Source organism: Eschscholzia californica, unplaced genomic scaffold, assembly GCF_041429995.1.
Source record: "Eschscholzia californica isolate CP2 unplaced genomic scaffold, dmEscCali1.0.p SCAF_1, whole genome shotgun sequence".
Taxonomy (NCBI): domain Eukaryota; kingdom Viridiplantae; phylum Streptophyta; class Magnoliopsida; order Ranunculales; family Papaveraceae; genus Eschscholzia; species Eschscholzia californica.
This window is the reverse complement of record NW_028238198.1, coordinates 21,847,254-21,874,686: the sequence shown is the minus strand read 5'-3', so window position 1 is coordinate 21,874,686 and position 27,433 is coordinate 21,847,254. Positions and strand designations below refer to the sequence as shown.

Here is a 27,433-nt window from a genome sequence, read left to right as displayed (position 1 = left end):
GGGGCACTTATATCAAAAGTCTTTCTTCTCCAACCAGTAATGACACAAAAGCTTACAAAAGTTTATAAGCTTTTGTATTGAGAGAGAAAAATAATGAAGTAAAGTAGAGCGGTGGAAAGTGGAGAATGACATTCACTAAAGATCCAAGTTTCCAACTCCAAACTGCCAAATATAATTCTGATTTTTCTAGTATCTTGGTTTTATGTCACTACAATGGTGATGAAAAGTAAGAACCTAATTGTTGATAGAGAAAGATATTTAGGGGTGTTTGGAAACATAGATTGGGCTGCACCGTTCATTTCAAAAGTCGGGGGTTTCAGTAATCTCATTTAGTAAAGGTTAGAAAAGTCGGGGATTTTAGTAATCAGATTATCAAAAGGTAGGGGTTTTAGTAAGAGGGCAAGAAAGTAATATTGAATATATGAAAGTTAAATCTAACGGAAGTCGAGGGTTTCAGTAATCAGTAAACGCATTATCAAAAGTCGAGGGTTTCAGTAATTCTCCCTAGAAAGTATCTTCATTCCGTCCCCTGTTATAGAAGAGATCAAATCTCTGAAAATATACTCTCTCTCTCTCTCTTTCTAGCCTTTACGGTTCCTTTCTTAATGTCGAAAATATCCAGCTCTTGATTCTCTGTGATTGACTTGTTCCATCTTTAAAAATACCAATCCAACCTCTCTATACTCTTTATCTCTCTCTCTAGAAATATATCTAGATTTAGGAGTGAAGGAAGACAATGAAGAATCTCCCATCTTCTCTGAATATATATTGCCTGTTGTCTTTAGATTCCGTTCATCTCTTTCTAAAATTGTGGTTTTGAATTAGGGAAAGAAACCTCGAGTTTCCATCTTCATCTCTCTTTCTCTCACGTTTTTTCCTTTCCCTCCAACTCGAGTTCTAACCAAAATATTTCCATTCTCTCTCTACTGTGGAGACTTAAAAGAAACAAAAGTATACTCAACCCACCTCTAGGGACTCCCCACTTGAATCGCATGTGAGAGAAACCCATGTTTCTCTTTCCTCTCATAGTTCAGTCACGTGGAGATCGAGAAACTCTTGTTTCTCTCACATGTTGTTCAAGTGGGAGTCTCAAGAGGCGGGTTGTGTAGCCTTGTTGTAAAAGAAACAAGATATTCAGTTTTAAATGGAGATGAGAAGAAATGGGAGAGGATACCAATCAACGTGCAAGTAGCTGGAAATAGGGGTGGCTATGGTGTTTCACGGATCAAAGAAACAAATTAAAGTGGTTGTTGGATGGTGTTACTGTCGACTTGTCGCAACAGGGTTCGCTGGACCATGTGGGGATCACCGGCCTATTGCTTACCGCATTACACTGAATCAGAGCCTTATGTTGTCCCGAAACACACCCGAGTGCCTCCTGGACGTCCCGACAACATTCCACATGCATCAACTATCGTCCGATCCTCCATGTTGTTGTCAACACGTGTCCTACCTTTTTCTGGTCAATTGATTTTTGAGTAAAACTTTGATTTAGGCCAACTCTCTCATCTGGGTTCCGATTTGAGTTCCTCTTTCACCGTTGGCTTCGTCTTGGGCTCTACTTCTCATCCGACAACCAATGTTGACCAAAGTTACCAGAACCAACAAATGAATAAAATGCCCCTAACATGTCTTTCTCTCGATTTTAATCGTTTTTCGCATCGAACTCCATAGAAGATCCCTGATTAAGAGAAACAAATAATTCATGAGAGTAACGGCTTGGAAATAGACTAACTAATCCAATTTAAGAGATTCATATGAGACATTTTTATGCCTCATCAACATCGCTATATCCTTCTAATATAGCGGGGCCTCCTTTAAAATGTAAACCATAATCCATGGTTGCCTTCAGGTAACTTAGCACTCTAAAAAAAGTTTTCCAATGCTCTGGTCTTGGATTACTAGTAAATTGACACAGTATACTAACAAAGTAGGTTATGTCAAGTCTAATGCAGTGCATCGCATACATCAGACTACCTATAGCACTAGCATACTAAACTTGAGCTTCAGCACAACCAGTATTCTTCAGTAATTTAATACTGGGGTCCATTGGAGTTGGAGCTGGTTTATGATCAAAGTGATCATACCTTTTCAGGATCTTCTCGATATAATGTGTTTGACTTAAGGCCAATACATTATCCTTGCTTAGAATTTTAATTCCTAAGATAACATTAGCCACCCTAAGATCCTTCATATCAAATTTAGATGCTAAAAGTTTCTTTGTTTCTTCGACAGAATATAGATCAGTTCCAAAAATGAGCATATCGTCAACATATAAACAAACAAATAAGTACACAACTAGACTTATTTACTTTACAATAAATACACTTATCTGCATCGTTAACTACAAACACATTTGATCGGACAATATGATCAAACTTTTCATGCCACTGCTTAGGCGCTTGCTTTAGACCATAAAGAGATTTTACCAACTTGCAAACTTTCTTTTCTTGGCCTGGAGAAATATATCCTTCAGGTTGTTCCATATAAACTTCCTCCTCTAAGTCACCATTTAGAAAAACCGTTTTCACATCCATTTGATGAATAACTAAATGGTGAACAGAGGCAAGGGCAATCAACACACGAATTGAAGAGATATGTGCCACGAGTGCGTAAGTATCGAAATAATCAATACCATGCCTCTGTTTAAAGCCTTTAGCAACTAATCTCGCTTTAAATTTATTTATGGAACCATCAGGATTCAACTTCTTCTTAAATATCCGTATATATCCTATAGGTTTAGCCCCAGGAGGTAAATCAGACAGTACCCAAGTTTGGTTTGATAAGATAGAATTCATTTCATCATTTATAGCTTCTTTCCAGAAACTAGAGTCTCTAGAATTCATAGCTTCAGAAAAGCTAATCGGATCATTATCAATATTCAAAACAAACTTTGTAACGTCTCTTACTTCACTTCTATCACAATATATGAGATAAGTGATGAAGTCAGGACCGAATGAACGTTCAGCCCTAGCCCTCTTACCTATTCTTAGTTCTAATTCAGGAGGTCCATGAGATTTTGGATTTTCATTTATATTAGTCTTAACAATGGTAGACTCGGAATTTGACAAATTTATGGGATCTACTAAATTATGATCATTAGCACTAGACCTCGTCAAGTTCTCAAAAAATTCTACGTCTACAGATTATATAATTTCAGAGGTGTCTAGATTTAAGAATCGATATGTCACACTATTATAAGAATAACCTATAAAAGCACACTTGTAAGCGCTAACACCTAATTTTGGTCTCTTGGGGTCTGGTTTTCTAAAATATGCAAGGCAGCCCCAAACTTTCAGTCTACTAAAATTAGGTTTTTTTTTTTTTAACCAAAGTTCAAAGGGAGTCAAATTTTTATTCTTTAAGGGAATCCTATTCAAAATATAACATGCTGATAATAATGCTTCATGATGTGACACGAAAATGTCATATTTGAAGAGCCTAACTTAGACTAATTAGTCCTTTTCGAGTGTTATCAATAATATTTTATGTGTTTTTCATGTTAGTTACTTATTTTGGAGTTAAGCGTGTGATTCGGAATAAAAGGGGCGAATTATCACTATCATTTCATGTGTCGAAAATGAGAAAAAAAAGACTTCCAACAAATCAAATTACAAGTATAGTCAATGACGAGTCCGACGGTGAAAACGGTATTCAATTCGGAGTTCGGACGGGGAAGATATGAAAGAAAGAAGTGCGAGGGTATTCTAGTCCTTTGTGAGAATTTGAAGATGTAGAGACAAAGATGGAGGCACTCCCTTGGTTTCTAAATCAAAGCCCAAGAGCCCAAGGAAGAATTATATGGGCACCCTCTCTTTATGGATCCAAGTCAACAAAGTCTAAAGAAATTGACCAAGTCTTGACCTAGGGTTTGAGTAGTAAACACAAGTTGGATATACTATTCCTCATCTTCTAGCTTGGTGAAAAAGAAAGAAGAGAGAGAAGGGAGGCTAGGAACTTTAGTGTTCTTGAGCTCTAAGCTTCTAGGGTTTGAGTGGAAGAGAGGAAAAGAGAGAAGAAGGAGGTAGGAGTAGCCGGCCTTAGCTTGGCCGACCAAGCTAGGCCGGACAAGCAAGGCCGGCACTACAAGAGCTCGGGTGAGACGGCCATGGAAGCTGCTCGGGCAACAAGGACGTGCACAGGAACACGGTTGCTGGCACGGGACGCCTTCACGGGAGCAGCAGACCGGCAGTAACAACAGCTTACCCCCGCAGAACAGCAACAACCCGAGTTGTTTTGGAGCAGCTCGGGAGTGCTTCAAAGCACGACCAGCACTCACCTAGTGCTCGGGTAGCTTCTAGACGCATGGGACAGCACGGGTAGTGCACGGTACGGCTAGGGACATGGTGTTATGGCCGGGATTGTTGCTATTTTGGACGGATTTCATGGGTTTTGGCCGGATTTAGTCACCTTCTTTGGCCGGAGATTTCTAGGGTTCCGGCCACCTTCTTGGCCGGAAACTTTAGGGCTTTTACTCCCCATTACTTTGTCTAGCTTCCCATGTTGTTTGATTTTGGTTTGGATTGAAGATTGCTAGAGAGAGAAAGTTAGGGTTAGCTTTAATGATGGATGTTCTTGAGATAGAGAAGATGATGATGGTCGCTATGGGGAACCCAGAAATTTGCTAAGGGGAGATCGGCTGCTTTCCGACGATCTTAGCCTCAAACCACATCGAAAAAAGGGGATTATCTCATCATTTTCTTTCCATTTCTTATTCAATCACCATGTTTAGCTAGCTTTAGTGTATCGATTATATGAGATGAAATGTGATGAATTCGTGATTATGTTTAATATGATTTGATGTTTTGATTATGAATTGATGTTCATTTAATTCGATTATCGTTTTGATCGTATTTTCATGTGTCTTGTCAAGCACTTCGCATAGTTAATAGACGAAATGAAGTATTCGATATCGATCGTAGTCTAAGCCATATTTTCATGTGTCTTGTCATGCACTTCACAGGCGACTAGACAACACTTTCATTGACTCGGGATTAACCGATTATGATGTTTGTTTGACTAAGTAAGATCTCCGGATATACGTAGTGCTTATAGACATCACCTTAGGAGTCGAACATCGGTTATACTTTGAACATTAAATGTAGGTTTATCATTATCGGATTCTCGGTTCGACACCTCTCTCACTTATTTATCTCCCGACTCTTGTTGCCTCCCGACTCTTGTTGCCTCCCGACTCTTGCTCCTCCGACACTTCTCTCGAATCTCTCTTGCCCATTTATTTAGATTGTTTAGTAGTTATATTTGTTTTCATTATTCCCTCTTAAATCAATCTTTAACCCCCCATTTATCTTTGTTCCTTTCCTTTTTAGTCTAAGTTAGCTAGTGATACCTAGACCGGCGAACGAGACTCCTTCGTTATCTGAATCACCTTCCTATCCTTGGATCGATCCCGACTTTGCCGAATTACTACTTGATACCTCCGCTTGGGTGTGCAACCTTTTCGGGTGCATCACTTCACCCCGTAAAGATAATGGTAAGTCAGAACTAATTAACATTGCATTGACCATCTCAATAATAGTCCTATTTTTCCTCTCTGCAGTACCATTTTGCTGAGGAGTGTAAGTGACTTGGTGAATAATATCATGTGTTTGGCAAAATTTAATAAATTCATTTGGATAATATTCACCACCTCTGTCAGATCTTAAAACTTTAATTTTAAGACCAAGTTGATTTTCAACTTCCGCTTTAAATATCATGAATTTTTCAAAGACCTCATCTTTACTTTTCATTAGATATACGTAAGTGTATATAGAACAATCGTCAATGAAGGTTACATAATATTTGTTGTCACCTCTAGTTATGTAATTTTTTAAATCACCCACATCACTATGAATTATGTCAAGCAAATTTGAATTCCTAACAATAGACTTATGGGCTTTTCGAAATATTTTAGCATGATCACAAACATGACATTTCCTAGTTGAATTAAAATCGCAATTAGAAATTAGGCCTAATTTTTCCGTATTTCTAAGAGAACCATAATTAACATGACTTAATCTACCATGCCACAAATTAATAGAATCAACAATGTAAACCGAAGAATTATTATTTATTAGATTCAACTTAATCATTCTGTTACATTTGTGCCCCTGACCAACAAACGTGTCCCTTTTGGACAATACAAATTTAATTATCAGACTCATACACCATCTTAAAACTCTTCTTATTAAGACGGTCTCCCGATACAAGATTTTTAGTCACATCGGGCACATGATGAACATTTTGTAGAGTTAGAGTCTTTCCAAATGTACAGAATTGTTCCGTAGTTCCCAATCTCATGTTTTGATAAAAGTTAATGAATTCATCTTTCCTGTAGATTTGATAATCTTAGATACTGAACCAGTTCATGATTCCCATAGTCAAATTCTGTCATTTTAGGACGACCATTCTTAACTACATCCAATGCTGTCATATATTGTAGGAGTGGACTTTTAAGATTGTCTTTCAGAAACATGACTATAGAGATGAAAATCTTCAATGCCGGACTTCACCCTGATGATGTTGATGATTTTAGCGAGTTAAATCTGATAGAGTTATTCGTCCAAGATTTTTTACCTAAAATTCTATCTGATGATCCTTTAGAAACATTGTTGGCTCATTTTGGCTTAGACGTTGATGAGGAGGGAAGTACAATGAGGTGAATGCGTTACTGGATTCTACCCCATTACTGGATACTGATAAGTGGAAAGCGAAAACTGAACCCCTCGTTTTGTCAGAGCCTATTGACTCGCCAACTTTAGAGACACCTCAACTATCATTTATCGATGAGTCTAGTGTTCCTTTTATCCCAGAGTTTCCCCTTTCCACAGAGAAACCACCTTCTTTAGAATTGAAACCCTTGCCCGACAACATGAAGTATTATTTTCTAGGGTCATCTGAATCCTTACCTATCATTATTGCTTCCGAACTAAAGAAAGAACAAGAAAGTAGACTCTTAGATATCCTTAAAAATCACAAATAGGCATTAGGGTGGTCAATCGCTGATCCAAAGGGTATAAGTGCATCTATTTGTATGCACCATATCTATCTAGAGGAAGATGCTAAACCGTCACGAGAAATGCAACGTCAACGTAACCCTCACATGAAGGAGGTCGTTAGAGCTGAAGTCCTGAAATTATTAGATGCAGGTATCATATACCCTATTTCGGATAGCACTTGGGTCAGTCCTGTTCAAATCATACCCAAGAAATCAGGCATTACTGTGGTCAAGAACGAGTCACATGAGTTAATGCCCACCAGGATGACCACTGGGTGGCGTGTTAGTGTTGACTACAGGAAATTGAACATGGTCACGAGGAAAGATCATTTTTCTCTTCCTTTCATTGATCAGATGCTAGAAAGACTAGCTGGGCATAGCTATTATTGTTTCTTAGACGGATATTCCGACTATAATCAGATTGCAATAGCCCCTGAGGACAAAGAGAAAACCACTTTTACTTGTCCATTTGGAACTTATGCTTATCGTCGGATGCCTTTTGGGTTGTGTAACGCACCCGCCACTTTTCAACGATGTATGATAAGCATATTTTCAGATATGGTAGAGAGGTTTCTTGAAGTTTTTATGGATGATTTTTCAGTCTTTGGGTCATCGTTTGATGAATGTCTACATCACCTCATACTTGTGTTGGTTCGGTGTAAAGAGAAGAACCTACTTCTCAATTGGGAGAAATGTCACTTTATGGTTCGCTCAGGAATAGTCTTAGGGCATGTCATTTCAGGAAAGGGCATTGAAGTAGATAAGGCAAAAATCGAGTTGATAAAAAGCCTTCAAGTTCTTAAAACGGTCAAAGATATTCAATCATTTTTAGAACATGCTAGATTTTATCGACGGTTTATTAAAGATTTCAGCAAAATATCTAGACCTCTTTGTAATATTTTGGCAATAGAGAACAAATTTGTCTTTGATGGTCCTTTCTTAGAAGCCTTTAAAAAACTCAAGCTTCTACTTACTTCTACCCCCATTGTCTGACCTCCCAACTGGAGTACTCCATTTGAGATCATGTGTGATGCATCTGATTATGCAATTGGAGTCGTGTTAGGTCAACGTGAGAATAAACTTCTTCACGTTATATACTATGTTAGTAAGACGTTGAATGATGCACAGCTAAATTACTCTACCACTGAAAAAGAGTTGTTAGCTGTAGTATATGCCCTAGAAAAGTTCAGATCATATCTCGTAGGGTCTAAGGTCATTATATTCTCTGATCATGCTGCATTAAGATATCTCCTTTCTAAAAAGGAATGCAAAACCTAGGCTGATTAGATGGATACTACTGCTGCAAGAGTTTGACATAGAGATTCGAAACAAAAAGGGTTCCGAAAATTTAGTAGCAGACCACTTGTCTAGGCTTGTGTTAGAGTTTGGAGAAGACGAGTTACCTATTAGAGAGAGCTTTCCTGATGAGGAACTTTTTAGTGTTTCCCAGTTACCTTGGTTTGCTGATATATTGCACTATCTTGTTACTGGTCAAATACGCAAACATTGGACCAAGCAAGATCGTGATAAATTTTTAGCTGAGGTAAAACGGTTCTTCTGGGACGACCCATACTTGTTCAAGTATTGTCCAGATCTGATCATTAGGAGATGTGTCCCTGATAATGAACAATTTAAAATCATTTCTTGTTGTCATGATCATGCATGTGGGGGGCATTTTAGTGGTAAAAAGACCGCCGCCAAAATTTTACAGTGTGATTTTTATTGGTCGTCTATATTTAAAGACACCCATGCATATTGTTTGACATATGAACGATGCCAAAAGTTGGAAGAGTTTCACGTAGGAAAATGATGTCCCTTAATCCTATTTTGGTAGTTGAGGTTTTTGATGTGTGGGGCATCGATTTCATGGGTCCCTTCCCAAATTCTTTTGGAAATTTGTATATCCTAGTTGCAGTTGACTATGTGTCCAAGTGGATAGAGGTGGTTGCTTGCAAAAAGAATGATCACAAAGTTGTGATCATATTCTTGAAAGAAAACATACTTTCACATTTTGGTACACCACATGCAATTATTAGAGACGGGGGAACACATTTTTGTAATAGGCAGTTTGAGCTTTTAATGGAAAAATATGGTATTACCCATAAAGTGTCTACCCCATATCATCCACAGACTAGTGGTCAGGTCAAGGTGACTAATAGGGAGATCAAACGCATTCTTGAGAAAACGGTTAACACAAATAGGAAGGATTGGTCTTCACGACTCACCGATGCACTATGGGCTTACCATACAGCGTTTAAGGCTCCTATTGGAATGTCTCGATATAGACTAGTTTATGGCAGAGCATGTCACCTACCCGTCGAGTTAGAGCATAAAGCATATTGGGCTATCAAGCAATTGAATTTTTCGCTTGACAAAGCGGGTAGAGAGAGAAAACTACAACTCAGTGAGTTAAAGGAGTTGAGGAATGATGCATATGAGAGTGCTAGGTTATATAAACACGGGATGAAAATGTTTCATGATAAAAACATTTTAAGAAAATATTTTCACCAGGTCAGAAAGTTCTTTTATATAACACACGTTTGCACCTATTTCCTGGTAAACTCCATTCTAGATGGTCAGTACCTTTCACTGTCAAGTTTGTTTATCCTTATGGAGCGGTCGATATTGAGGATAAAAATGGTAGTGTGTTCAAAGTGAATGGACAATGGTTAAAACATTTTTAAAGATGTTAACCGACATAGAGGAAGTTTATATTGAAGATCATGTCTATCGAGACTGATCCGCTTTTGATCAGTACAGTCTGGCTGAAGACGTTAAACTTAGAACTTTTTGGGAGGCAACCCATGCATAGGACGTCTGAATCTGATAATATCTTTCCCTCATCATGTTATTTTGCATAGTCTTCAAAACATTGAGGACAATGTTTGGTTTAAGTTTGGGGATAGGGGGATTGAATTTTTTGTCCTTATTTCAAAAATTCAAAAGGTTTTTTTAATTTTTGGATTGAAAATGTGAGTCTAGTTGTTTTTGCTTGTTAATAGTTATAGAGTCTAGTTGATTGAGCTATTCATTTGCTAAAGGTTTTTCCATGAATTTCGAGTCTTGAAGTTGTCTGTGCACTAGCCATGTGAGCGTTAGATAGGTGAAGAGTAGACTTTTCTCAGAGAACATAATTGATCGTTAGTGGAGACTTAACCTATGTGAGATTCTGAGCCTTTCTTTTTATTTTGAGTGATCTCTTCTGAGCTAACTTCGAGTAGAATGAAGACCTACTCAACCTCGCAATGCTAAAAAGAACTCATTTGATCTCTTGAGTTCAAATTTTACAACCACTAGGAATGTCCTCAGGAATGCGAACATTTCTCTTGTAGCCTGAATAACTTGAAAACAATGTCAACTAGAGGAAGATATGAACCCATTTCGTTGTTTAGAACCTTGAGAATAAGGCATGAAACAAAAGGTAGAGAATCATACCAAGGAAGCAATAATGTCAAGAAAGTTCTTGTTGGATTATTGATGTAGAAACGCAGCGGAATTAAAGAAGATTAATAAACTTAATAATAATGATAAAATAAAGGCTAAATAACTCTAAAATACTCAACTTTATTAAAACTTCAAAGGGGTTTTCTCTTCAATCTGCCAATAATGGACAAACTAGATATCCTTTTATAGGATTTTGGACCTTCCTAGATAGACTTGAATTAGACTTTCCTAAATAATTAAAAGACTGCAATTTCCTAAATAGCTAGACTCAAATCTGGACCTTTCCAATTATTGGAAATACTAAAATAACATAAATTCCTAAACCTAAATTCTCTAATAATCATATTAAAATTGGGACTTCCTAAAAACTACTCTTCATGGCCGGATGGCCTATGGCCCGGTTTGGCCATGAAAAAAGCCTCCACGTCGGGTGCCCCTGCATCAGCATCCCCTTCTCCCAAGAGGTTCGTCCTGAACCGTTTGATGAAGAAAGAGGGATGTACCCGCATAAGATGAATTCTGCCATAGCGATCCTTAATTCCCATTTTGCACGAAAGGTGCATGAAATCCAAAGGTTAGAAAAAGGGACCAACTCACTAACGATAAACTGAAACCCATGATGCGAAGATTTTCGCAAAAACGATATTAGGGAATGAACATCCAATAAATTTCGACATCTTCCATCATCTTGTAGTTTCATGAAGAAGAGTTCAGATACCATATTGTTCTTAATGAAAATTCGAACCTTGATATTCATCTCCCAAGCCATCACGATTCCTGCCTCTCCTCGTTTAATAAGAATTGGAACACTCGTAACGACGTTTGGACCATAATAATCAAATCTTTCTTCGGTTCCGTCTACACAATAAGATTTAGGTTGTGTTTTTGAATAAGCTCCAAAGCTACCACAACCCCGCCCTTTAACTTTTACGGTACAACCTAAAGAATTATTGGTGTCGGTCAACGCTTCAATTGCACCTCCAGAATTATACAGACCAAACAAATCGGTCGGGGTAAAGGAACCCACTTGATTGTATTCTCTGATTGGAGATACAATATAAATTTTCCATTGTAGAGCACCTAAAGAAACTTCCGCCGTTTTGTTTGTCGGTACTATAGATAGTAACCCTGAAATGAAAGCATAAACTGCACTATCTCCAGTCCAGTTATCACCTGAAATCTCTTTGAGGAATTCAACATTGCTAGGATTGACAGAACCATAAAGTGTTTTTAACTTTGATTTGTTAACTAGGTCTTCAAGAGGTTCCTATTTCGTTTGCCAACTTCCTGCTCCTTTATAGTTAAAAATACCCACAACTCCTACTAACTTGTTCAAGTTCCAAATCCTGATCAAATTGTTGCTATCCATGACAGGATCTTCGAACAAACAATCACGAGTAGGTTGAGTTGCATATCTCGTTCTTAGAACAGATCCATCTGCTTCCACGGTTACTGCCAAATCACCCATTAGGTTGGGTTCTGATTGAGTATATCCCGTCAAAGAAAGATCAATCAGTGTGTCCTCTAATCGTTCGGAAATAGGAGGTGGATTTTGAGATTCTTCATTGTTCCTGCAATCCATGTCACTCGGCTCGTCTTTAACATGTTCATCGAGAACCGTTGGTGTCTCTTGGTGCTTTTCTTTCTCTCCACTTTAATCAGATTCCAAAAGGACAAAAATCTCATTCTCACATTTGTAGTAGAGGTTATCTGTACTGTTATCAGTAATAACTTTTGCATTACTAACAGAAGAATAATGACTCGGGAAAGTCTCGTGTGAAGTATAATCAGTAACATCAGAAGTCAAATCCCCTACAAAATTTATGAAATCAGCATTACTATCTTGACGCTTCACTCCCGAACCAAAAGATGTCCAATTCATTCTAAAAGTCTGCTCAACAGTAGGCATCAATGACCCATTATAAGTCTGAAAAATCCTTTCTGCTGCAGCATGACTTACAAACTTAATAAACCCATAACATTCATATTGACCCGTTTACTTATTACGAATTACTTTTACATTAACAACCTCCCTTGTATTAGCAAAACATCCATGAATATATCTCTCATCCATCCAAGGTTGCAAATCGCTGATTAAAAGAGTTTGAACCTCATCGGCACTAGTTGGGTGAGGTTCTGGATACGATTGTTGTTGTTGTTGAGGCATCATGTAAGGTTGAGTTTGTTGTGGTGGTTGGTGTTGGTTCCAAGCAGGAGGTGGAGCTTGATATGGGTGAGGTTGCATCATAGCCCATTGTTGTTGTTGTTCCTCATTAGAAACTTGTGGATGGTTATAAGAGTACGAGAGGGTAGGTTGAGGTAAGAGAGCAATGGGGGGACTTACATAACTGACATTGGAAGTTGGATTATGATTAGGTGGTGGTGTTTGACACCATAATGTTGTGGGGGAAGCATGAATCGGTTGGTGGAAGTGGGAGAAGGTGAGGTAGTTGTTGTCTATAGTTGGGTTTGGAATACTAGGTATGTGAAACCCATGGGTGCCTAAAGAATTCAGGTTATAACATTCACGGCTAGGGTTTTCGTATGGGTGGGGAAGTGGACTAGGGTTTAGTGAAGGTGTAGGGTAATGGCTTTGTGTCAAACAATAAGGGTAATACGGTGGTGGTGGCGGATATGGTGGTGGAGAATAAGGTGGTGGTTGTGTCGGCACGGGATTTATGAAAGAACGGGTTTGATTTGGTTGTTCTAAAGAATAGTAGGAAGATGGAGGGGAAGGACGAAAATATGACTTACTTGCTTCGTCTTCGGGTTCTCAATCATACGAACATGTCGAATTCTTCTTTGGATTATGATGTTCATCAATTTTTTGTTTGTCTTCGTAGTAATGTTTTGAATAGTCCCATTCGCATTCAAAATCACCCATATTTGACTCATCAAAATTTTCTTCCTCATAGTAGGGGAAGTTGTCTTCTTGTCGATCATTGAAATAAATATCTTGGTAAGACAAATCATCTTCCTCGTAATGCGATTGATCTTCAAAACAACTTTCATCACTATAGGATGAAGAATCCATTGATATAAGAACTAACCTTCACGATAATAAAAAAAATCCAGAATTTTGATGGCTCTGATACCAGTTGATGTAGAAACGCAGCGGAATTAAAGAAGATGAATAAACTTAATAAGAATGATAAAATAAAGGCTAAATAACTCTAAAATACTCAACTTTATTAAAACTTCAAAGGGGTTTTCTCTTCAATCTGCCAATAATGGACAAACTAGATATCCTTTTATAGGATTTTGGACCTTCCTAGATAGACTTGAATTAGACTTTCCTAAATAATTAAAAGACTGCAATTTCCTAAATAGCTAGACTCAAATCTAGACCTTTCCAATTATTGGAAATACTAAAATAACATAAATTCCTAAACCTAAATTCTCTAATAATCATACTAAAATTGGGACTTCCTAAAAACTACTCTTCATGGCCGGACGGCCTATGGCCCGGTTTGGCCATGGAAAAAGCCTCCACGTCGGGTGCCCCTGCATCAATTATCAATATTATTACCAGATATGTTTGAAAAAAAAGGTGTTTGTTTTGTTGTGTTTGAGTATTTATCCCTTGAAGTAGTTTTGAAGATTTAAAAAAGACGAGTTCTCAGGAGTTCTAGTTTACCTCATCATTAGTGTCTATTGACCTCTAGGAAACATTGTTAGAAAAGTAGATCAGGTGAGAAGAGTTGGTAAGCTTCTCCATCCCGTATTAGTGGTTGTTTCCTTCTTGTGAGATCAGTTGTCCAGAGAGAATTTTAGTCTATCTTTTGTAATGTGTTGAGTCTCTTTCATGCTCATACTCGCACATTGAGTGAACCATTTCTGAGTGAGTTGAATTTTCTGAGTGTATGACCGTGAGGCAGGAGTCGAGGCGAAATGTATTGAGAAGTTAATCAAGGTCTTGTTTGTTCAGTTGCGAAATGATGCTCATATTGGCTGGTCACGTACACTTCGAGTCTAGATTATTAGTGAAGAGGTTTTTAGCATTTGGATGTTCTGGTTGACTTAGATTTCGTTTCTATTAGCTTTCAAAAAAAATTACCGGATAAACATTTTTCAGACTATGTTAGATTTAGGCCCTTCTGGATTTTTGAAACTTTTGAATTTTGTAGGTAAATTCACTGCAAACCGTCACAAGACAAAACTCGTCCTTTAGGACAACCTAGAAGTTTAACGGTTTGTTACACATGCTAAGTGCAATCGTGATTCCCATGGAAGTGATGGATTAGGTATAGTTTCATTTTTTCTGTTTAGCTCGGGGACTAGCAAAATGTAAGTTTGGTGATGTTGATGAGTTCGCTAGAACTCATTTATTTATCATCAATGTACATTCGTTAGTCTTTAAAAAATTTGGTGAAACTAACGAAGTTAATTAGTTTTGCAGGAATAACACATAAATGTCAAGAAGCCAATATAAATGGAAAGTGATGTGTACTTTGGTACCACATATAGTCAGTTCACTGCAACTAAAGTTATTTTTGAGGTTGTTTTGCAGCAAAGATATTTGATGGGGGGTGTTTTGCAGGAGTAGTCATTTTGCATGGACTTATATAGAGAAGTATTTACCATTCCACGTAAAGATCCTATACTATTAAATGGTGACCAATACGTGAACCACCGTTTTTCTTATATGGACAACTATTTTATGTGGACAACCAGAAAAATTAAAATTTTTATACGGATGTCAGTTTTTAAGGAGACAACTCTTTATTATTTTCACTCAAGTCCTCTTCGAATTTGGAAGAAATATTATTGAAATTTTAACTCCTCTCTCTCTATAAACCCTAAGTTAGTTCGGTCTTCTTCTTCCTCCTACTTCATCTTCATCACCAACACCCAAATCTCTAGAGAGAGAAAATTTCGGAGAAGCATTGGTGATAATGGCATCAAACAAAAGGAAGGGAATTGTTGAAGAATCTTCCCGACGAGAAAGATAAGATCTAAGAACCCTAAAACTTTTAAAATCTAAAAATCAAAAATTTCAAAATCCTAAAATCATTTTTTGTTTTACAAACAAATAGATCTCCCCTTATGTTCATGTTCAATCAACCCAACCTTATGGAGTAGTACTATCCCGTACCATATTTGAGCTTTTTCTTAAAAAAAAAAAGTCAAACACATCAAAATTGGATGAATACCTAAACAACTTGATACTTATCCATTCATAAAATGTTTAGATTAACCTTTCTTCTTATGGGTCATATCCTTTTTCCTAACCTCCACATTTATCAATTCAATTTTTTTACTAACTTCACTTGTTTCCTCCCTGGTTACGTCTATCCTCAAACCCGTCTTTGTTTTTTTCTTCTCGAATTCGTTTTCGTTTTCTTGTATCGATTTACAGCTAAATGATCTTCTTCTTAATCCGTCTTTGTCTCTCTACATTCTCTCTCTCTATATCTCGTACCATATTTGAGTTTTTCAGTACTTTAACAAGACTGAGAAGAAGAAGAAGAAGAAGAAAAAGAATATGATGATGATGATGATGATGATGATGATGATGATGATGATGATGATGATGATGATGATGATGATGATGATGATGATGATGTTGATGATGAAAAAGAAGACAAGCTTAGATTTTCTATTTTTAACTATTACTTTTGTGAAGGATCCACAAGTTATTAACTAATAATATTTAAGACTTTATGAAGTCATCTCCTTATTAAATCAAAGCAAACTAAGTCAAGCATAGTTGACTTTCACCGGACTCAAAAATAGTTGTCCATATACGAAAAACGGTTGTCCACGTATTGGTCACCTATTAAATTGGCAATTGAAAGTGGGAATTTAAAGTGGGACCCGCCACTACAAACAAACTACTAAAGTGAATTCAAAGATCTTCTCATTCAAATGAGTTGATAAACTCAAAGCCGACCAATGTAATTCGAGATGGATTACAAGTGGTTTTTTAGGGATATTCTTGTGGAGAGATTCGAGGAGATTACAGGAGGAAGAATTCAGTTGGGGAAAAAGATCTGGCCGGTATTGAAGGAAAGCCTGGTGGGTATTAATATGCAGCCGGTTTAGGATTACAGAAGGAGGAGAATTTCAGAGATAATTTCAGAGTGCCAAAAACCAAATTAACAGTGAAGAAAAACAGTAGCTTTATTTTGGTGAACAAAAAAGGAACAGTAATGAGATTGACCTCGAAAGGCCTTATGGGTGACATCTTTTTCTCTCTCATTAATTCAATTAATTTAATTATTGTAATGGATTACTAGACTCTTCACCTAGAGTGAAAGATGAAGCCATGAATGTGAATAAAATAATGTTCAATTTTAATGATTATCTGAATTATGTTTTATTATAGAGAAATAGTAAATTCTTATTAGTTTTTCTCATGATATATTTTTCCTTATTTATTCTTCCGATTTGATATATCATATTTAGATTTAATTCAATGATTTATGCTTATTAGTTGATAGATAATAGTTAAGTTATCATTGTTTTGCTAAATTGAATTTAATCCTTTATATAATTATGTGCTTTTCAAATTACATATTATCGGATGTTTGAATGCAAGTGCCATATTGAACATTGAGTTATAAAAGAAAAATAATAATAATGAATTGTAGATAACTTTTATGAATATTTGTGGTGGATTCCAAGCTCTAAGATTTTTTTCTCGTATTGATTTTCTTCCGATCATTTATTACTTTCACTTTGTTATCTTATTTTATCATAAAAAAACAAATCTCAAAGTTTCTTATTGACTAGTTTAGGAGAAAAATATATTTTCGACTTGTCTTCGTGAGATCGACCCGTACTTGCTAGGTTTACACTACATAGACCCGTGCACTTGCGAGTTTTTTTGTAACAAAATACGAGTTTATTTTAGCCTATTATTTAGGTTAGGTGTTAAACTCGCATCAGGCATCTTTTGTATTGACTTCAGAAACTGTGGCTATAAATTTTTCTTCGACCATGTTTGCTTGTTGTTTAAGATTTTTCTTTTCTTGTTCGACAATCACGTGCATAATGGCCGGATTTGTTACAATAGTAACAAATTACCTTCTTCTTGTCCTTTGGAGTTTGTTTCTTAAACTTTTTATCCTTCCTAGTCTTTCGAGAATATTTCTCAGATTTTCCTTCTTCAACCACATTAGCCTTAGGTTGATAATCAGTTTGGGTCTCTTTTAATTCTCGAATACGAGAATCTTCTTCAATACGAAGGTGACGTTGTAGATAATCTAATGAATAATTTTCTTCGTCATGCTTGAATTCTTTCTTATAGTCGCTCCAAGAAGGGGGTAGTCTAGAAATGATAACCCCCACCAGAAAAGCATTCATAAGAGAAATTCCAGTTTTTTTAAGATTGCTAACAATAAGTAATAATTCATTATCTTGAAGCAAAACAGACTTATTGTTAACCATCTTAAAATCCATTAATTTACCAATTAAAAAAATTTAACTACTTGCCTGTTCAATGCGGTATTTGCTATCCAGTGCATCCCATAATGCTTTGGCGGAATCAATTGAATGATGAGCATTGTAGATAGAAGTAGATAGAGCATTCAGAATATGACCACGACAAAGAAAATCGTCTTCCTTTCGCATCCTTCGTTTTTCCCTTAATTCAGTAGAGTCTTCAGGAGTCTCATCGGGATTTTTGTCGAGTACCCCTTCTATTATATAGAATAATTTAATAGTAGTCGGAAAGAACCGCAACCTTTCTTGCCACCTTGTGAAATTTTCTCCATTAAAACTTTCAAGACGTGTGTAGTCTTGATTCATAACACATATAGAGATTGAGTTAGCGCTGTTGATGCTTCCATTTCAAACTAATCGAGATTTACTGTCTAAAAATTGTTGGAAAATGTTGCTAATAATTGAAATGGAAACTACTCAGAATAAAGGGTGTTGTACACAAAACTTTAAAGCTCGGTAACACAATTCTTTTAGACAGTGATTCGCCCCCTTCTGGTATAAACCACACATACACAACGGGTCAGGCATTATGCCTTCAGGATACGATGAAGTCTTAACAACTATCTTAGTTCAAAGTATGTACGCCTTGACTAAGATCGAGAACACTCCGAATATAAACTGATACTGCCAAATAAATCAACTCCGAAATTTGACAAATAGTATGTAAATAAAATACCCAAGAAACTTTAGTGTTGATAGACACTCGAAAATGAGAACAAAAGAGAGAGAATTTCGATGGATGCTCTTAGGAGGGGTAGATGCCACTTAATTTATAGTATACCTAGAGATTCACATGCATGGGATGTATTCATTTATAATGGGTATTATGCCCATTCATCAAGCCTCACTGTGTGGTGGATGCCAAAGGGAAATGGTGCATCCCTTCATTTTCCATGCATAACTTTCCTCTATTTTTTTCAATTTTAAAAAATTATCCAACAAAAGAAACACAAGAATACGTCAATTTCAGATATTAAGTTTGACATTTATGTGATAGTAGATACGAAAACTTAAGAAGTTTAACGTTCACGTGTCTTTGTCTAAATAGGACGTATTCGTGTAATGTAGTTAGAAGATAAACTGGTACCCATATTTGGGTAGGGGATTTCCCCTTGGCTCCGTGGGGAAGGGGATCGGTTCCCTTTCAAATGTTGAAGAAGATGCAATCCCGATCACAAAAGTGCATCTTTTTGCATAGTGTGAAGAGAAATCCCTTCACTGATCTGGGAAGTGGTAATCCGGTAGAGATCCTCTCCGCTAGATCTTTATTTCAGAGGACCTCCATGGACGGAGGTCCTCTTTGAAAGAATATAGAGTAAAAGGGAATGAAGAAGAAGACAAAACAGATGGTTTTCGAAACTACCTTAAAAAGTAATTTATATATCAATCAATATAGTAACCTAATCCTGTATTAGATTAAGACTCCTTTCATGTTTCTGAAGTTAACATCTATCTTTTATCATTTTAAAACACTTTGTCTGGGTTGTTAGCAAGTCTAATCTTCTTTCGGAAATCACTAGATTCGAAAATCACAAATGAAGTAATGCAAATCTAATTTCCTATGGAGGCTATTATTTTTATAAGAGCATCTTTTTCTTTTATAATTATGTCTCTAAGTGATATACCTAAATTACCCTTTAATTTAAATATTTCAAAAATAACAATAAGCTTAAAAATATTTGAATTATTATCGTTTGACCTTCTAAGTATGACTAGCTTCCCAATTAGCCCCTTGATTATGTAAAATGCTATTTTTTTTCTCTTCGTCTTATACTTTCTCTCTACCGCTCTTATCTCTCTCCTTGAGGACTTCCGTTAATGAAGGTCCCCTTAAACAAAACAAATCTTTTTAGATAATCAATAGACTAGATATGGTCTGAAGAAAACCAACAAGTTTTTGCGAAAGCAAAAGGCCAGTGGCTTTCTTCACTAGACTAGATTTTGGTCGTCTTCCTTAAGAAACTGCATTTTTATAATTTTTCTTCTCAATTGATGTCTTATCGGTTGTCTGACAATGAAGAAACGGAGAGTACAGAAGAAAGGAAAAAAGACAAATGAATCTTGACTGTTAAATTTGACGATTAAATATATAGCAGAGGGGGTGGGGGGTATTAGAAGGGTGGACAAATATGAGAGCCAAATTCTAGGTGCTCACAAATGGGTGTCAAAATTAGAATTAACCCTAATAAATTCTTTTTTTTACCATGGGCATAAAAATTGTAAACTACTTACAATACTAGCCCCTTACTCACAAAGTCTATAAATACAGGTAGTAGTTGCATTACTACAATCTCACTTATCTCATTCTCTAACTCCATCATTAGACCCTTTGCTTCTCTATATCCCTCTCTCTCTCTCTCTCTCTCTCTCTCTATAATTTATCTCTCTAAAATATAACTCCTCTTTCTCCCACTTCTTTGTGCTTAATTTGAGCATGACTTCACCCATGAACACCCAACAATGGACTCATCCTCCAACTTCTCATCCTAAGGAACCCATGAAGGAAAAAATTACCTCTCCCACAGAGGGTTCTAGTACTTGTGAAAATGATGAGAATATGTCAAGTATTATCTCAATTCCCACTTATTCTCATCCTCCTGGTGGAGATGCTCCTAACTACATATCATGGTCCATGAGATTTGAGCCAGAAATCAAGATGAGTTCTTCATTAATGGTTCAGACAACAGGGAATCCCAATTCTCCTATGAATAGTAATAGTGAAGGTGTTTTATTGACATGGCAAGACTTGTGGGTCACTGTGCCCTCTGGAGGGAAGGACTATAAACCTTTACTCCAAGGGCTCTTTGGTTATGCTCAGTCTGGTGAGACCTTGGCTATTATGGGTCCATCTGGTTGTGGCAAATCCACTCTCCTTGATGCATTAGCAGGTGATGATCATCTAGATCACTCTAAAATTCATTAACTGTGTTTTAGTTTGGTAGAGCAAAAAAGTTGTTGTGCCGAATTTTCAGTTGTGTGACAATTTCAGGCCCAAATCGATGTTGTCTGTGACAATAGTTCCACATGGCCAGAAGAAGGGCGATCTCGCAACCAAGAATGTAATGTCTAGATCATCGTCACTCATTGCCAACTGCTTTTGAGTTGGACGACCACAAACTTAACATGGTACAAGAACTAGGCCCACACGTGATAGGCTTAAAAGTCACACGTGCTCCACGTCACCCGAAATAAGAAAAACATACGTTTGGCTCAAAGAATGCCACACGTGATTAGGTGTGTGAGAATAGTTTCACGCAGGAGAAGGGTGATCACTGTCAATTGGTTTTGGGTTGGACAACCACAAACTTAACATTGTCCCCGTTTTTATGTCCAAGTTAACGTGTATGTGTGAAGTTCTTACTCACGTAGAGAAACCGTGAGAGAGAGAGAGAGAGGCGAGAGAGAGAGTCAGCCGAGAGAGAGAGAGAGAGTCAGCCGAGAGAAAGAGAGAGAGAGCTTAGTAAAAAAAAAAATTGTATATTAACAATGAGTATAAAGCCCTATTTATAGTAGTAGGAGGTTAATCCTTATACAAATACAATTACTATTTGATAAATACAAAATTCTCTTGATGGTTATCTTAATAATGATAACCATAAATCCTAAGACTAAACCGACTGGGTTGATGGGCCCAGTCGGGATGGATACGCGGGCCGCCTATCCTAATACTCCTCCTCAAGTTGGAGCAGAAATGGTAACGAGGCCCAACTTGCCAGTTAATTTATGTAGGGTTTCAGCTCCAAGTGGCTTCATAAAGATGTCTGCAAGTTGTTCGGAAGTCGGCGTGTACCGAGGGAGAATGAGTTTGGATTTGATCTTCTAACGAACTAAGTGACAGTCAGTTTCAATATGCTTAGTTCGTTCATGGAAAACTAGGTTGTCAGCAATGTCGAGAGCCGCTTTGTTATCACAATGTACAGGCATTGGACTAGAGTGTTGGATACCAAAATCCTGGAGAAGCGATTTTAGCCATTAAAGTTCACATGTTAGGGTGCCCAAAGCTCGATATTCTGCTTCCGCATAGGATCGAGCGACCGTATGTTGCTTCTTTGATTTCCAAGACAACAGACTAGATCCTAGCATGGTAAAATATCCAGTGGTGGAACGACGAGTAGTCGGGCAACCGACCCAATCAGAATCGGTGTAACCCGAAATAATGAGGGAGTTATCGGCCGAAAGGAAGAGTCCTTTACTAATAGACCCCTTGAGATAGCGCAGAACTCGGTGAGCTGCAGTGAGATGAATGTAAGTCAGATTTTGCATGAATATACTGAGATTATTAATGGCGTAACAGATATATGGACGTGTAATTGTTAATTATAGTAGAGGACCAATCAAACGGCGAAAAATCGAAGGATCGGGAAGTGGCGTACCGTCTGAAACGGTTAAGCGAGATTTTTGTTTCATGGCAAATGGAGAGACTTTAGAAGTCGTTAGGCCCGAGTCGTGGAGAATATCGATGATATACTTTCTCTGACAGAGAAAGATATCCTTTTGTGAGCGAGAGACTTCAATACCTAAAAAGTACTGAAGTCGACCAAGATCCTTTAAGGAGAAGGTGTTATTAAGGAAGGATGTTAAAGCAAAGATGGCTTTAGAGTCTTTGCCTGTGATGACAATGTCATCTACGTAAACTAGTACGTAAATATGGATTGACTTGTGAGAATATGTGAAAAGTGAGTAGTCAGAGAGGAACTGTATGAAACCGTGCTTGATTAATACAGTCGAGAATTTGGAGAACCATTGTCGAGAACCTGTTTGAGACCATAAAGAGATTTATTTAATTTACAGACTCGGTTCTCCCCCTTACTGTGGAATCCGGGAGGTGGTTTCATAAAAACCTCTTCATCCAGGTCGCCTTGTAAGAAGGCATTATTAACATCCAACTGATGGAGGGGTCAACCTTTGATGGCGACGATGGAGAGAAGGACACGTACTGTCACCAGTTTAGCTACTGGGGCAATGTGTCATGATAATCCAGCCCTGCAATTTGAGTATAACCTTTAGCGACCAGGCGGGCTTTGTAACGCTCAATCGAGCCATCGAATTTGTACTTGATTTTGTAAACCCACTTACATCCAATAGGATGTTTACCAGGTGGGAGGTTAGTTACTGTCTAAGTGTTATTGGATTCAAGAGCGGTGATCTCTTTAGACATTGCCTCCCGCGATAGAGGAGAGGTCACCGCCTGTTTGAATGAAGTGGGTTTTTCCGCGTTAAGAATCGTAGCGAGAAAAACCTGATGAGAGGGAGAGAACTGCGAGACCGAAAGGCAGTTGGATAGAGGATGGTGAACGAAAGCGTAGTTATCTGAAAAAGGGATTGTCAGAGCGTAGCAATCATAATCGGTCAGGTGAACCGGTGGACCGCGAGTTCGGGTCTGTCGACCTTGAATAGGGTCTGAAGAGGAAGTCGGGAAGGTGGTGCCGATAGAGTCCGGCGGGGATTCGGAAGGGGAAGTGGGCACATAGGTATTCATAGAATCACCTGACGCAGTGGGAGTGCCTGTAGAGGAAACAGGGTTTGCGATCAGGCCCGAAGGTAGGTCAGTTATCTTGGAGCGCTCACCAGTCTGACCGAGAGGAAGAGATCGATTGTTCGTCGGATAGACGTAAGAACCATCGTCGGGCAGCGTAATGAAAGGTCGAGGAGGGTTAATGGTGTCGGTGGATGAATGCATCGGAAATATGTTCTCATGAAAAACGACATTGCGAGAGGAGAATATGTTGTTAGTGGAGGGATCGTAAATCCGATAACCCTTTTGACCGTGGGGATAACCAACGAATGTGCCCTCGATAGTTCGTGCATCGAACTTGTTTTTGATATTATTGTTGTGGACAAAACAACGACAACCAAAAACCCGAAGGTGGGTGATGGAAGGCGGAGAGCCAACTAACATCTCATAAGGTGATTTTCCATTCAAGAGAGGAGTTGGTATTTTGTTAATGAGATAAACAACTGTAAGGACGCATTCCCCTAAAAAGAGAGGTAAATTTGCTTGAAGGCGAAGAGCTCCTATTAATAATCTAGCTCTTATACCATGTGAAGTTCTTACTCACGTAGAGAAACCGTGAGAGAGAGATAGGCGAGAGAGAGAGAGTCAGCCGAGAGAGAGAGAGAGATGGTAGATAAAGAGAGAGAGCTTGGTAAAAATATTTTCTTGTGTATTAACAATGAGTATACAGCCCTATTTATAGTCGTAGGAGGTTAATCCTTATACAAATACAATTACTATTTGATAAATACAAAATTCTCTTGATGGTTATCCTAATAATGATAACCATAAATCCTACGACTAAACCGACTGGGTTGATGGGCCCAGTCGGGATGGATAGGCGGGCCGCCTATCCTAATAGTATGGGTTTTTGTTTTTTGCAAAGGCTCCATGACCCAACCACAAAACCTTGAAACTTAGTAAGTTTAACCTCGGACTGATGGCTTGGATCCGAACGCTATTCCAAGCGATGTAGATCTATCATATCCTCTCCTCTTAGAGACAAGTCGTACTCGGCTCTTATACGAGATGTAATTATTCAAATTTTAAAAAAAAAAATCGATATTGTCTCCAGTTTTGACACACAGAGCCAAGCCCAAGGGTATGATATATTGTTCTTGGGATCTCAAGAATATATAAGAGTAGATGTTACTTGGAAATCACCGTTTCGAAACCATAGTTATTTCTATTGTAACTCCTAACATTTAAAGGGAATTTCAGGACGATTAGATTCAAACACAAGACAATCCGGTGAGATCTTAGTAAATGGTAGAAGACAACTACTTGCTTTCGGGACATCGGTAAGTTCATGAAAAACACTGCTATCTGGTTTCGGTTATATACTTCACTTAGTACTCCATGTTGATAAGTGCTTTCTTTTCGTTTCGTTGTCATTGATGAACATGTATACACTTAGGCTTATGTAACTCAAGATGATGCACTAATGACAACATTAACCGTTAAAGAAGCGGTTACCTACTCGGCTTATCTCCAACTACCTAACTCTATGACAATAAATGAGAAGAAAGAGAGAGCAGAGATGACAATAAGGGAAATGGGATTACAAGATTCTATGAACACAACAATAGGAGGGTGGAATACTAAAGGCCTAAGCGGGGGACAAAAGCGAAGAGTAAGCATTTGTATAGAGATCTTAACATGTCCGAAACTTCTCTTTTTAGATGAACCAACGAGTGGGCTCGATAGTGCTGCATCATTTCATGTTGTCAATACAATTGTAAGGCTTTCAAAACAATATGGAATGACTGTTTTAGCTTCCATTCATCAACCAAGTACCGAAGTTTTTGATCTCTTTCACAATCTTTGCCTACTTTCTTCTGGTAGAACTATCTACTTTGGTCCGCGTTCTTCTGCTAATCAGGTAAGAAACAAAGTTCACATATATATATATATATATATATATATATATATATATATATATATATAGTTTCATTATATATATATATATATAGTTTCATTTCTTATTTCTTATCGCATTTGATCTTATGTTTGTAGTTTTTTGCATTGAATGGGTTTCCTTGTCCAAACATGAGAAACCCATCAGATCATTACCTAAGAACAATCAACAAAGACTTTGACCAAGTAAGAATCTTATTAACTTACTAATGAAAAAACTAGTACTTCATGAACATCTGTGGTAACAAGTCTTTAGAACTACTTAAAGGTCTTTATCTCTTTCAGGATATTGAACAAGGTTTTAGTGGAAAACCAACATCAACTGAGGAAGCAATTGATAGTCTTATTAAATCATATAAGTCATCTCAGACTAGTCAACAAGTTCAACTACGAATAACCGAAATATGTCTAAGAGTATGCAAACATTCAACAAACCCCATTTCATATTTTCCATTCTTTCTAATGGTAAACTAGACGTATTAAAGATGCACTAATGTTTTTATAGGAAGGGGAGTTGTTATGGAAGAAAAGCCAATCTAGCTTTATAACACAATGTCTTGTCCTTACAAGAAGGTCATCTGTTAACATGTATCGTGATGTTGGATACTATTGGTTGCGCATAGCGATCTACGTTGCACTTTGCCTTTGTATTGGGATGCTATTTCATGATATCGGTCATAGTTACCGCTCAATTCAGGTCACAAAAAGAAAAAAATCTTCGAAGTTTCCCATTATCACTAAAGTTAATAATCCAAACTTGTAGAGATCATACTCTCCTTCATTTTGTAGGCTAGAGGTGCAGTGCTTATGTTTATAGCTGCATTTTTAACTTTCATGGCGATTGGTGGATTTCCTTCTTTTGTGGAGGAAATGAAGGTAATTGTTTCTCTTTAGTAGGAGCTTCATGAAAACCCATGGCGCGTAGATTTTAAGTGGTTAATTTTTTATCTGCTTTTAATAAGTAAAGGTTCAACTTGTTAGACTGATTGTACTCTAATATTATTTTTTTACAAATAGTGTCTTATTCCGTGCCCTTAAGAGTACATATAGGAAAACCCATATATCTTTTGTATGTCGTTAATCTTCCTTCTTTCTTTCTGCTTTCCCTATTCAAATTTAGATCTTCGGACTAGAAAGGTTAAATGGACACTATGGGGTTGCAGCTTTTGCTATTGGAAACACAATCTCTTCAATACCATATTTGCTTTTGATCTCTTTGGTCCCAGGAGCCATAGCTTATTACATTGTTGGACTTCATAAAGGAGTAGACCACTTCTTCTTCTATGCTCTACTAATTTTCATGTGTATGACACTAGTAGAAAGCTTAATGATGGTCGTAGCAAGTATCGTGCCAAATTTTCTTATGGGTATAATTACAGGAGCTGGAATTCAAGGTGTTATGCTCTTAAATGGTGGATTTTTTAGATTACCAAATGATATACCCAAGCCATTTTGGAAATACCCATTTTACTATATTTCCTTCCATAGGTGGGCTAATGAAGGATTATACAAAAATGAATTTGAAGGACTAACTTTTCCTAATGATCAAGGGATTGGAGTTATTAGTGGTGAAGAAATCTTGAAAAATCAATGGGAAATGGATATGAGTTATTCAAAATGGGTTGATGTTGTTGTTTTGTTTGGGATGGTGGTTCTATATAGATTGATGTTCTTTAGTATTATTAAGATGTCTGAAAAGATTAGACCACTTATAAGAGCTCTCTTAGCAAACCCTTCTAAGAAAGGAAAACAAATCATAGAGGATTCCTCATCTACACTATCACAATAAGTCATTTATATCACACTAGTTTTATGAAGTATTAGTGCACTTCGACTAAAAAGAATAAAGTCGGATAGTTGAGTATAAGGCATGACGATCCAGAAGTCGGATAGTTGAGTATAAGGCATGACGATCCAGCAGGTACAAGCAACGTGGCTGAGCGTTTTACACAGGCGATTTGCATATTGTTGAAAATATCAATTGTAATGTTATATTTGTTAAAAAGATAATGTAATTGATTGTACCCTATTATAATAAATGTACCTTGTTTAAGGGTTATATGTAGCTTCTTGTTACGTGTTATATCGAAACATCACGTAGTTGCGTATACCCTATAACGTATAAGGTAGATACT

At 37.3% G+C, this 27,433-nt stretch overlaps 1 protein-coding gene across 5 annotated transcripts; it reads left to right on the top strand.

Annotated features, from left to right (window-relative positions):
* Positions 1-20,175: 20,175 nt before the first annotated feature.
* On the top strand, positions 20,176-27,357 carry LOC147565147 (ABC transporter G family member 1-like). Of its 5 annotated transcripts, none has more exons than XM_086651636.1 (8): positions 20,176-20,775; positions 24,603-24,682; positions 24,799-25,263; positions 25,398-25,484; positions 25,584-25,712; positions 25,804-25,995; positions 26,093-26,174; positions 26,678-27,357. In XM_086651636.1, exons 1-8 carry the CDS (start codon positions 20,322-20,324, stop codon positions 27,085-27,087), a joined length of 1,899 nt encoding a protein of 632 aa, XP_086507762.1. In that variant the 5' UTR covers positions 20,176-20,321; the 3' UTR covers positions 27,088-27,357. The 5 variants fall into 5 exon arrangements, with proteins under 5 accessions (XP_086507762.1, XP_086507764.1, XP_086507760.1 ...); XM_086651638.1 differs by having other exon boundaries at positions 26,088-26,174; XM_086651634.1 differs by having other exon boundaries at positions 26,088-26,174; positions 26,419-27,357.
* The last annotated feature ends 76 nt before the right edge of the window (positions 27,358-27,433 follow it).